The sequence below is a fragment of the Manacus candei genome, unplaced genomic scaffold (genome assembly GCF_025592945.1).
Source record: "Manacus candei isolate 608988 ecotype Guabito, Panama unplaced genomic scaffold, ASM2559294v1 h1tg000047l, whole genome shotgun sequence".
Lineage (NCBI taxonomy): Eukaryota > Metazoa > Chordata > Aves > Passeriformes > Pipridae > Manacus > Manacus candei.
The window spans coordinates 1,284,860-1,297,115 of record NW_026138095.1 but is presented as its reverse complement, the minus strand read 5'-3'; the positions used below and the strand labels follow the sequence as shown (position 1 = coordinate 1,297,115).

Genomic DNA, 12,256 nt, shown 5'->3' with positions numbered 1-12,256 from the left:
TGGGTCAGAGGGGGACTCGGACATGGTGCCCTATGGCCACTGGGGCTGCTAATTCCAGCCCTCTCCTTTGCCATGCAGAAAACCCAGTGCTGGATGTGATTTTCCTTCTTGGCAGAGCCAGCTTTGCCTCCCTGCTGGTGTGAGACAGGCACAGGGGGTTCTGGATGAGACAGGCACGGGGGGGTCTGGATGAGACAGGCATGGGGGGCTCAGACTGGGTCCCTCCCACACCACCACAGTCCAAGCTAAGCCTGAAGCAGTGAAGAGACGACACGGGTTTGCAGCGGGAGGCATATCAAAAAGGAGCTGCTGCTCCTCAGAGCTAAGAGGGTTTTCAGCCAAGACAGAGCAGCCTGGAACACCTCCCTTGCTCAGCTCCAATCACACTGGGATCACGGGAATAAAACCACCTTTGTGTCCGGTGCCCTCCAGCTGTCTGCTGCCCGCACGTGCCCCACGTTGACCTTGCTGCCAAACACATCCCTCCTTGCTCCAACACCTCCTGCAGAGCCTGTCGGGCTGCTCACAGCACGGGGAGCTGCTGCCCTGCCATGGGGAAGGGGCACGGGCAGCAGGAGGGCTGCTGGCCATGGGAACACTGGCCCTTGGGCTCAGGTGACAGCTCCTGCCCACCTGGAGGGACGCGGCTGGACACAGGCACCTCACCTCCATCCCACCCTCTGCTTCCTCGTGCAACTGCTTTAGCAATTCCCTCACATAGGAAAAAGGTTTTCTGGGTGGTGGGAGAGCCCTGGAGACATGGGGACACGTCCCAGCAAGGGGGCAAGCACATGTGCCCGTTACCCCAGGAGGGCTGGCAAAGGGGGGGGAGCCATAGCCAGCCACTGCCACCCCAGTGAGGAGCTGGGCTGAGCCCAGCAGAACCCACAGCTCTGGCACCGCTGCCCTGCTCCCTGCACCTCCCTCGGAGGGGATTTGGGGTTTCCTACAAGCCATAAGCCGATTGCAGAGGTGTGGTAACTGGATTAGGTGGGAGGCTGAGGGAGAGCAGACCTGGAGGAGCTGCTCAGTGGAGCACGGCTCCTGCCCGTGTGACGCCGCAGGATTTGCAGAGATGGCACTTAAACTGATTTCCCCACCCTTAAGCCTCCGGAAAGGTGAAGCTGCAGGAGGGATGTGGGCTCTGCCCCCTCCTCACCCCTGCAAAAACCCTGCAGGGCCCTGGAGTGGGCTGACACAGGGGTCATGTCCCCACATTGGTCCCAACAGCCATCCCTTCCCAAATCATTGACAGAGGGTCTCATTCCCATGTCAGTCCCCACAGTCACCCCTGCCTGTAGCACAGGCAGTGAGACCTGCAGGTTACACCACAGCGCCTGAGGGAGCAGCACAGTGACCCCAAACCCTGGCACTGCCCCATCAGCACCCACCACCCACCCACAGCGATAATCCCCCCTGGCAGCAGACACTGCTCGGGGCTCCTGGTGACATCCCTGTGGCTAATCCAAACTGACCAGTGCAGGGCACAGCAGGGAGGACCACGGCCTCAGCACCCAGCTCAGGGGGCTTCCCAAATCCTCCCATACAGCCCCATCCCAGGGCAAATGTGATGCCAGTGGGACTGCAGCAGTCCCCACCACAGGGATGCAGGAGCAGCCCCTGAGCGATGCCCCCGGAATGATACCCCTCCAACAATGTCCCCCCTCCTCTCACAGCCCCCAGCATGGCACTGGTGTCACCTGCAGACTGCACAGCAGTTTTGCCAGTGTCACACCTCATCCATCTCCACTGGAGATCTCCCGCGGCGCTTCCCGGCCTCGGGGTGGGGGAAGAGGCAGCGGGTGTGATTTCCAGAGCCAGCGGCACTCAGGGAAAGCCCAGGCAGAGACTGGGAGCCCCAAACCCAGCCAAGGCGGCCCTGGCACAGTACATTGATGGATCTGCCCTGGCACTGCCAGCATGAGCCCCTCGTGGGCAGTGAGTTGCCCGCCAGGGCCATGGCAGCCCCCAGGACAAACAGACGGACGGACGGACGTCCTCCTCCCTCACTGCATCCCGCCAGGCCAGGCCAGTGGGACACCCTGACCACGCTGCCATCTCCCCTTCCTCCTCCCACATCTGTCTCCAGGCCCACACTTATTTATTTATTTGTTAATTAACTGCTGTTTCCATAACAAACGCTCCAGCTTCTCCCAGCCTCCAACAGCCCTGGGGCTGGATTGTTAACTAGGATTTTAATTTGTTAATTAAAAGCAGGATGGCTCCGTAACAAGCTCCTCTTCCACAGCCGGGGCTCTCGGCGGGCTCAGTGGGCCACAGGCAGCCTCGCCATGCCCGGATGAATCCCCTCAGGGATGGGGGACGTGGGGAGGGGGGAGCCCAGCTCCCCCAGGATAAGGGGGGTTGGAAAGAGGCTCAGGACCTCTCTTCTCCCAGCAGCAGTGTTGGACACAATGCCATTCTCTCATCCTGGAAAACTCTCCTCCAGATACAACACAACTCCCAGCACATCCCCCCAGCCATCAGAGGGTCCCAAAACTGGTGACAGACCCTACTCTGCCCACTGTGGCAGAGCCAGGGCCGTGCCAGCATTATCCCCTCAGGATTCCCATGGACCACAGCCCAGGACAGCCCTCGGCATCCAGCCCCTGTGGCATCCAGCCAGGTGTACCCCAGTGCCAACGTGGGCCAGGTAAGGGTTGAGATGTTCCCAGAGCTGATGGAGAAACATCAGCCCTGGCTGGGAAACAGCGACTCATTCAGCCCCACAGCTGGGAACAGAGCAGGGCTGTGTGCCTGCCCGTCCCTGCCGCTGGAAAAACCAACATTTCCCTCACGGGAAACCCCAAACAGTCACTCACACACGGCCCCGTTGTGTGTCCCCAGCCCTGAGCCCAGGGGGCCGACAAGCTGAGCTTTGTGCTCCGAGGCACCGGGCAGCCCCCACGGACCCCCACACCCGGCTCCGAGCACACGGACCCCGGGAGCACAGCCCCAGTCCTGGCCCCAAGGCACAGAGCTCCAAACCCAAACACATGGAGCTGCCAGGAGCTGGAAGGGACCCACAGCAAAGGGACAATGCACAGATGTTCCTGAGGGGACAGGAGCCCCCCCAGCCTGGGGATAAGTCCCCAGAGTTGCTCAGCTCTGGGTGGCACAGCTGGGCATTGCCCTGCTGAGCCTGTCCCCATGCAGGGCACAGCCCTGAGCCCAGCTGGGGATTTTTAACAAGCTCCAGGCTCCGGCCAAAACTCTTCCCCAGCAAACTCCTTCCGACGGCAGCAATCCTGGGAAGGCCACGATTACGCGGCTCCGCCGTATCTGGGTCAGTGCTGTGAGTCACAGACACCCAGAGAGTGACTCAACGCTATTAGAGGGGCCGGATCCTGGGGCTGAATTCCCCAGGAGAGACTCCAAAACACTGAGGAAGGGAAGGATCGATGGACATCACCTCCAGACCCCCCAACAGCCACCAGCCAGACCCTCTGGGCAGGAGAGGGGGTCAGCACACATCCCCCTCCCTGCACCTCAGCCCTTCCCAGCCCCGTTCCCAATGGCTTTGCAGCCAAGACCAGACCTTCCCCACATGGATTTGGCAGCAACTGTCTCCACACCCAGCTGCCAAAAAGGGTGAGGGTCCCAACAGCCCAGATCCCAACCCCAGGGTGGTCCCAGCACTGGGTGGGATGGGTGACAGAGAAGCCCAGGGCAGTGTGGCACAGTACATACAGCTCAGGGCTGGATTTAGCCCCATGGAACATGCTGAGTGTACCCTCCAGGAATTCCTGGAAGGCAACCACAGCCCTGTGCTGTGGCAGCTCCCGGGGCCACGGCGGCCAAGGAGGGGTGGGGAAGCAAAGCCACCACAGACCTGCCCTGCAGGAGCCCCAAAAAACACCTGGGATGTCCCTTCAGCAAGTGGCACCCGTGTCCCCCATCCCCCAGCCCCTCAGGATGCTCAGCAGACGGACAGACAGACAGACAACAGCCGCTTCCCGGGCTCGCCACGAGAATCCCCACAAGGCAGCATTTCCCAACCGAAAAAACACGGCGGGGAAAGAAAAACAGAAGAGAGAAACCACAAGAAAAACCCCACTGAGCCCTTCCCAGGGCACTGACGCAATCGAGTCGCCAGCCCCGTGGGATGGAAAATACTCTGCCAGCTCCTGCCCTCCCCATGCCAGGCGGGACTGGTGGCCACGACCCCCCTCCCCGTGGCACGGCCCCGAGCCAGCAGGCACTGGGCACTCGCCCATTTACTGGGGTGTTGCCCAGACATCCTCTTTTCTAAGTATTAATTAGTCATTGCATTGCTCACTTGAAACATAAATAGCTGTAGCATGACAGCAAACATGAGTTTTCCTCGGAAAAAGCTTTTTCCAAAGCGTTTCCTTCGCAGACGTCCCTGTTCACGGGTGGGGGACGGGAATAACTGGCAGCCCGCACTCCCCCCGCTCCCAGCCAGCCCTGAATTTCCAGGGCAGAGCAGCAAACTCTGGTCATTGCATTAATTCACACACTTGTGGCTCTCCCAGCCAGAGGGGCTTTTCCAGCCGACACCGCGCCAGCGATTCCAGCCTGACGTGGAGCTTATGGGGAGAAGCCAAGCGAGCAGAGACTCCCCCAGCGCCCCGGGTGAAGGGCTGTGGCAGCTCCCTGCCCTGCTCCCAGCACGTGCCTTGCTTCCACCCTCCACTGCACAGCCCCGCTGCCCCCACAGCCTCTCTTCCCACCCTACAAGTGAGGAAAACAGAGAAAACAAGGTGATGAAGGCACCCATCACCTCCCTCCCCTCACACGCAGGCAGGAGCCGGGTGCTGAGCCCTTCCCGGTGCTCAGCCGGCAGGGAGGTCTCTCCCAACGGCAGAGCTCGGAATTAAGCATCCCACCCTAATGAGTTGATTTTATTAGTTCGTGAACGCATTGAGAACTCATTATCAAAATAAACATCAGCTCACTCCACCGAGCACGGCGCCGCACGCCCCGGCAGCGCCGCAGATGGGGCCACGTGTGGCTCCCACCCCGGGACACGCTGCGGGTCCCCATTGTGCCCTGTCCCTGGCACTGAGGGGGGGGTGCCAAGGCAGAGGTGCCCACCCTGCAAAACCCCTTGTGCCGTGAGCTTCCCTGCTCCATTTTGGCTGCGGGGCTCCAGGTTGGGCACCCAGCGTCACTGCTCGCCGGGCTGGGACAGCCCCGAGCTCCTGCCACCCCAAGGTGTTCCCTGAGAGGTGCCCGGTGCTGCTGCAGGGTGGGAAACCCAGTCACGACCCCTCGGGGCTCCTGCAGGGCAGGTAGAAGCTCCCACCCCACCCCAGGGTCTCCAGGACCCCCGGGAGCCAGTGCAGCACCCAGTGCTGGAGCACAGGGGGCTCAGCAGACCCCAAGGCCCCCCGGGGACAGCCAGGGCAGGAGGCAGCACCCCAAGCCCGGGGAGCCAGCGCCGAGCTCCCCTGGGCAGGGCTGTGGCGGGATGCGGGGGCACAGCAGGAGCATTGTCCAGCTCGGCAGGACGTGCTCCCTTTGGAAACAGCAGCTAATCCCATTTCATCCCCCTTCACGGCCATCAGCTGTTTTTCAGGCATGCAGGAGGCGGGTTGCTGAAACCAGAGCTTTTGTGTCCGCCGGTCCCAGCCCCCTCCAGCCCGGCCCCACGCTGGGCCGGGAGCCGGCAGCGTGTCCGCACCCAGCTCCATCCCCAACCAGCCCTTCAGGGAACGCCAGATCCACGCAGGACCCCTCCATGTCCCCCCAAGTTCTCATTCTGACTCCCAAGCCCAGGCAGGGAGGAAGAGGAGGAGGAGCACTGAGCATCCACCATGCAGAGACCCATGGGAACAGCCACACACAGAGCCCGGCACTCGACTGCTCCCCGCTGGGGGACACAGGCTCCCCAAAGGAACAGCAGTGTCCCCATAAAACCCCAGTAATGCCCGACCTGTGCCCCAAATTCAGCTCTGATTCCTCACTCAGTGAACCAGGATGTGCCTGGGAGGTGGCCCAGCAGGACGGGGGCAGAGGGACAGGCTCCTCCAGCCATCCCGGTAACACATCCCAGCCCTGCCAACAGGGATGGAGAACACGTGGGTACCCAGCCCTGCTCTTGCCCCGGGAAAATGCCCTCTGGATCCCACAATTCCCATTTAAGGGGGTCCAAATCCAGCATTTCCCTTTGTCATGTTGATGAAGGAGACTCACCACTGCAAGCACAGGGATCTGCAACCCCACAGCTGGGGTGACCTGCTGGCCTCAGGGGGACAGCCAGAGTCCCCCCACATCACATGTGCCCTCACTCTCCATGACACACAAGGGGCATCCGTGCAGCAAGCCAGGGGAGAAGGACTTTGCCGGGCACCCCAACCCCTCCCGGCTCCGCACACAGACCCCAACATCCTAGAGAAACTCCTCCAGGGAGCAGCACTCCCGCTCCCACCCGCGCTGCTCCCTGCCCTGGCGGGACCCGGCACGGCTGTGCAGGAGCCGGGAGGGCTCAAGGTTACAGCCGAGGACTCGCAGGTTGTGGCTCACCCAGCAGTGCAGAAAGCAATTAAACCACCACGGCTAAAATTAGCTCGGCGGCTTCTTCCGCTAATGGTCAAACTCATCAAGAACTCCCTGCACCCGGGGCCTCGGCACCTCCACAGGGACAGGGAGGGATGGGGGGGAGCTGACAGAGCCACTAACGTGGGCACCAAGGGGGACACCAGCTGGCACCAAGGGGGACACCATGCCAGGGTCCCCTTCCCACTGTACCCACTGCCACCAGGACATCAGCTGTGGTCCCTCTCCCTCTGCACCCACCACCACCCTGTGCCTCAGTTTCCCCTCAGCTGCCTGGGGTGGAGGGAAGCTCCCAGAATGCTCAGGACAGCTGGCCTGGAGCTGCCACACACCGAGGTGGGTGACAGGGACAATGACGGCTGGCAGGGAGGGAGGGTGGGTGGCTTCAGCACAGGGGACCTCAGCATTCCTGAAATTGCCACCGTGCCATCCCCATGGCCAGCCGGGATGCCCAGCTGCTGGCACGCGGTGGCAGCTGGTCCCAGTGCTCAGGGCTTTCCACAGAATCCTGGACTGGTTTGGGTTGGAAGGGACCTTAAAGCTCATCTTGTCCCATCCCCCTGCCACAGTCAGGGACATCTTCCACCAGCCCTGGTTGCTCCAAGCCCCGTCCAACCTGGCCTGGGTCCCCTTCCCCAGCCCACGGTGGTGACAACAATCAATCCACACAGGGAGGTGTCACCCCAGAGCATCCAGTCACAGTATCCCCGGGGATGGTCCTGCTTGAGGCTGAGAGCCCCCCACGCCCCAAGTCTCCATTCCTGGGGGCCCCATCAGAGCAGGAAGACAAAGGGGGTCGGGGACCAGCTGCAGCCCAGGAATGTCCCCTGCCCTCGGCCCCGTTCCCAGGGATCAGGTTTCCCAGTTCCCAGGCAACCCGAGCCCGGCATGGCTTTCCAGGCAGGCATTCCTGCACCCCCGGGGCTGGGGGCAAGGGGAGGAGGCCGTCAAGGGGGCCACTGCCTGCCCTGGGCACAGGCAGGTGGTGGGACTCAGGCTGGGACGAGGGGCTTGAAGGTGAAGCACCAGTAGGGGAGAGGTGCAGGATGTACCCCCAAAGTATCGCTGGGAGCAGGGGATGCACCCCCAAAGTATCGCTGGGAGCAGGGGATGCACCCCCAAAGTATCCCTGGAAGCAGGGTGGGGGGAACACAGCCCAACAGCCAGTCCCCAGCCCCACAGAGAGGTGCTGAGGGCAGTGCCCACCCTGGTGGCATCTCCAGCATGCCCAGGATGTGAGAGATGCCAAGCGGGGCCAGCAGGGAGCTGCTGCCAGCACATTCCTGCCTGCTGGTGGGGCAAAGAGTGGCAGGAACAGGTCCAGAGTCTGGATCCTTCTCCATGGATGGCTCTGGAGGGTGGGAACCCCAAAAAAGAATAGCAGCCACAGGGATGAGGGCAGTCCCTGGCATCATCACCCGCTCTGGGTGACCCCGGCACTGTGTCCCTTCCAGCAGTTCCATGCAACGCTCCCCTGCACTGGAGGAGAAGCTCCCAGGACACCCCATTACATCAGTACCCACCACCCTGGGCCATCCCAGCCCCAGAGGGCTGCTGGATCCCCACGGGCACCTTGGAAGGCCAAGGCTTTGAGGCACCAGCAGAGCACCAGAGCCACCAGCCCTGGCACAACCCCGGGCACCGCGGGGGCTCGGCTCGCCCTTCGTTAGCACAATCACATCACCACTGACAGCAGCATATTTATTCCTGGCCGTTTTTCACCCAGCCACACGCCACTTGCTAACGAGCTCGGGGCGGTAACGAGGGCTCAGAGGGGAGGGCACCCACCACTCACCCACCCACCCGGCACCCAGAGGGCTCTGCCCCCACACAGCGCTGCCCCCCGGGGCCGTATTCACCCCAGGCATTGCCAGCGCTGCTGCTACCAACACCAACACACCCCCAACCAGTTTGTGTAGGGCCTACAGTAATGTGTGTGTGGCTGGAGCTCGTCCCCAGGCAGGAACCAGCCACGGGCACAGGCTGGGGACAAGGACACGGTTCGCAGAGTGGCGGAGGAAGGGTCACCCCTCACCGCGCCGCCCACCAGCTCCCTCCTCCCGCTTTAATTATCAGCCTTCTCCCAGGTTCTCAAGCAGCCGAGCATCCGCCTGCTCCCGCCTTCCCGCTCCCCTCCTGCTCCTGCCTTCACTCCCGGCGAGCAGAAATGCCACCACAGCCCAGTCCCTGTCACTAAGGGCAGCACCCGATGTTGTCACTCACCCCGGTCCGCGGATGGCACCGGGGCAGGAGCTGCACAGCCATCCCAGCCCTCCCTGCCCACCAGCTCCAGCCCCACAGGCCACAGAGGTGGGTCCAAGCCCCAGACACCCTCCATCCCACCGGCAGCTCTCATCCTGCCTGTCCTCCCCCTCGGCAGACCACTGGCACCCCAAATCTTTGGGGACCGGCACGGTGATGGGGCCCAATGACATGGGCTGCCTGGGACTGGACCAGCCCCCCTCCCTTACGGTTATCAGGTCATCAAAATTTCATCATCGCCGTGCCCAGGCACTAATGGCTTCCCAAGCAGCATCAAATTTTAATCTTCCCTTCCTCTCCCCTAAAAGCCACTCTCCTTCCCGAGCTGGAGCGTTGCATGAAGCCACCAGCAAACGTGCCAGCGTTGGCAGAGACCTCACACTCTGCCATCCCCTCCTGCCCTGATGCCACTGGCATAGAGGAACCACCAGCTCCTGTCATCCAACTCCTGGCACATCCCACAGGGGCTTGTCCTCGTCCTCCTCCTGCTCAGCCCGTGGGGCTCCGTGTGTGCAGACGTGCCCAAGCTCCACGCGTGGGGCACAGAAGACGCTGGAACTCCCCCACTGCCACCTCTAATAAGCCTCTTTGATGGAAGCTGCCCACTGCAGGCCCCTGCCCCAAATCCCGTCTGGAACCTTAAGCCTCCCAAATCCCTCTTGGGACTGGTCACAGCCTCTTCAATCCCATTAGAGGTGCTGTGCCAACGCAGGGGGTCCCGGGCTGTGCCCCCCAGCACTGAGTGGGGGCAAACCACATCCCTGGGGGTCACAAAGCCTGCAAACAACAGGGAGGAGGGGGCTGGGGACCCTCAAGTTCCCCCCAGCTCCTGGGGAGCCCTTTATTGCCTTGTTAATCAGCCGAAGGGCCCTTTGCCGGCAGGGTGGGCTGCCTGTGCCCCCCAGCCCTGGCACAGCCCTCCAGGCCCGGCACAGGTCGCACTGCGACAGCTCCCGCCCGGGCAGCGCTGCCTGTGAGCCTTCCCCCGACTCCGCATTGGGCTCCGGGTAATTAGCGCCAGGCCCCTAATCAATAAGTTATTTTTTGCCATGGGTAATTAATAATTACACAGCGCAGACGGGCTGTAATTAAACTTCCATCCCCTCTCTCACAGGCAGCGAGGGGCCTTTGTTTCACCAACCGCAGGTGTTAAAGCGCCTCACCCTGTGCCCGGGCAGCCCCCGCGCCCTGGCCGGGGAGGTCTCACGCCGTCATCTCCTCCTTCCCTTCCCTATTGATCCCATTTTCCTTGGCTGCCAGAATCAATAGACCCGGCACAAAGCGCTGCTGCCCCTCGCTGCCAGCCCTGCGGGGATGCCCTGCCTGCCCCACCGCAGTGGGAACGAGCCAGAGGACGGAGCTCAGTGCCAGGCGCCCTGCCCACACCCTGCCCCCTCCCCAGCTCCATCACCCAGCACCCAGTCCATCCCAACGGGGCGCAGCGGAGAGTGCCAGCACCCCACGGGCACCGCAGCTGGGAGGTGACCCTGCCGGTGCATCCCCAGTGCCACCCGCGGCAGGGGAGACAGGCACGTGCCAGGCTTTGGGAATGATCCCTCCAGCACAGCCAGCTCGTCTGTGGCCACTGCCACGCCGGGGCCGGGCACTGAGCAATGTCACAGCACCCGCGAGGACGTGACACGCGCCGCAGAGAGCCGGAGCCGCAAAGATCGGCTCCTGCGCCAGGAGAGCGGAGCAAAGCCCCTTCCCCACCCTTCCAGAGGGGCTGGAGCACCGGCAGCCCCACATCCTCCACCCCACAGCCATACCCTGGAGCCCCACGGATAAATGGAAGGAGATTGGGTCACCCCAGGAGCCCGTCCTGCAGGCGGGGAACAAACGGATCGCAGGGGACCCGCCAGCCGGAGACGCCAGCCAGGAGAAGAGAAACTCGGCAAGGGAGTGAATCAATCAAAGAGACCTTCAGAGCTCCCCACACAGGGCCTGCCCGGATAATATACTGCTGCTTTAGATGTTATGTTCTGAACTTAATTACTGAGAAATTATAGCAGTGCTGGGGGAGGCTCGGGGGGAGCGGGAGGACGGGAGCGCATGGGGACTTCTGGCTCCACTTGCTGCTGCAAACAAGGGCAAGAAATGTCGTGGGTGAGGACCCCCGGCGCTGCACCCCACTGTGCCCCCCCCCGTTTCCAGTCTGGATCCGCTCAGTCCAGGCACAGGGACAGAGGCGGCCACGCTGCAGCTCTGCCAGCCGGGAGCCTCCTCTGTGGCCCCGTGGGGACCCTCGCTACCAAGGAGGAGACTCCAGGGCCCCTCAACATCTCTGAACCCCAGCTGCACCCCAAAGGGCCACAAACTAATTTTACATCCCTGTGGGGCAGTGGAACAGCTAAAACCAGCCTGTGCCGTGCCCAAGCCACAAGGGCAAGGAGCTGACAGGGGCTCACGCTGCCTACCAGCATCGTGGCCCCCAAGGGCTGTTGGGGTGCAGAGGGAGCCCCGGGCACCCACAGGGCACAGGGATGCAACCACCCCAGCCCCAGGCCCCTGCCCCCTCAGACCAGCGGCTGGAGGTCCACGAGACCAACGTTATGGTATGAACTGCTCCCTGGGAGCCCCCCAAACTCGCACCCCAGGTTCCGCGGTACAACGGGGGTCGGAAGGGAGGGGGTGAAATGGGCGCCGCTACCCCCGGGGATGCTCAGCCTCCCGAAGGTGGTTCAGCTCAGTCTCTACCCCAAGCTGAGAGCAACACGTTCCCCCCATCCCCAGCTTGGGGGCAGTTATGGGGCAGGGGAAGGCACAGCAGAGCCGCGCTGCTTGTCCCCCCGAGCCCCCGCGGACACCGCGTTGCGCCCAGCACCGGCGGGCCCCGGGTCCCGGCTCCGGGGAGGCTTCGCGAACACCACGGATGCTGTGCCCTCCCCGGGCGGAGCTCCGGGGCCGACTCGCTCCCACCCCCGGGCTGGCACACCGCTCTCCCAGCCCGGGGGTGGCAGATCGCTCGGTTGAGGGGCGCAGCGCGGAGACCCCCCCATCTCTCCGCGGTCCCTCTCCCGCCATGCCCCGCATGCCCTTACCTTGGGCGCCGGCTCCCGGGGGGCCGGGCAGGGCGAGCACGGCGAAGCAGAGCAGCCCCCAGCTCCGGAGCCGCGCCATGGCTCCGCCGAGACGGGCTGGGGGGGCTGTGGGGGGACAACTTCCCCGACTTTATAATCCGGGCGGCTCCAGCGCAGGGACCCCCGCAGCAGCGCTGCTCAGGGCGAGGCGAAGGCGCGGGGCTGAAGGGCTCCTCGTGGGGTTGGGGAGGGTCGGCAGGCAGCTCCCCACCATCGGCAGCTTCCCGGGGGACGCGCGGAGCCGGGACCCCCCAAATCCGGCGCGGGGCCGGCAGCCGAGCCCCTCCCCGAGCGCTGCGCCCCGCGTCAGGGAAGGGGACGGGAAGCGCAAGGCGCCGCGCCCCCGGCCCCTCCTGCCCGCCCGGGCTCCATGGGGGCCGGGTCCCCGCCGC

At 63.5% G+C, this 12,256-nt stretch overlaps 1 protein-coding gene across 5 annotated transcripts in view; it reads right to left on the bottom strand.

The window, feature by feature from the left end:
• Positions 1 to 11,970, bottom strand: part of SDK2 (sidekick cell adhesion molecule 2) — a 46,377-nt gene extending 34,407 nt beyond the window's left edge. For 3 of the 5 annotated variants that reach the window (XR_007906281.1, XR_007906282.1, XM_051797712.1), the window contains exon 1: positions 11,826 to 11,904. Coding sequence is in view for 2 of the 5 variants with exons in the window: in XM_051797712.1 (XP_051653672.1) it covers positions 11,826 to 11,904 (79 nt within the window). In the remaining 3 variants the exon portion in view is untranslated. Of the gene's footprint in view, positions 1 to 11,825 lie in introns of all 5 variants that reach the window. The other 2 variants (XM_051797710.1, XM_051797711.1) reach the window with 2 other exon arrangements.
• Between the last annotated feature and the right edge of the window lie 286 nt (positions 11,971 to 12,256).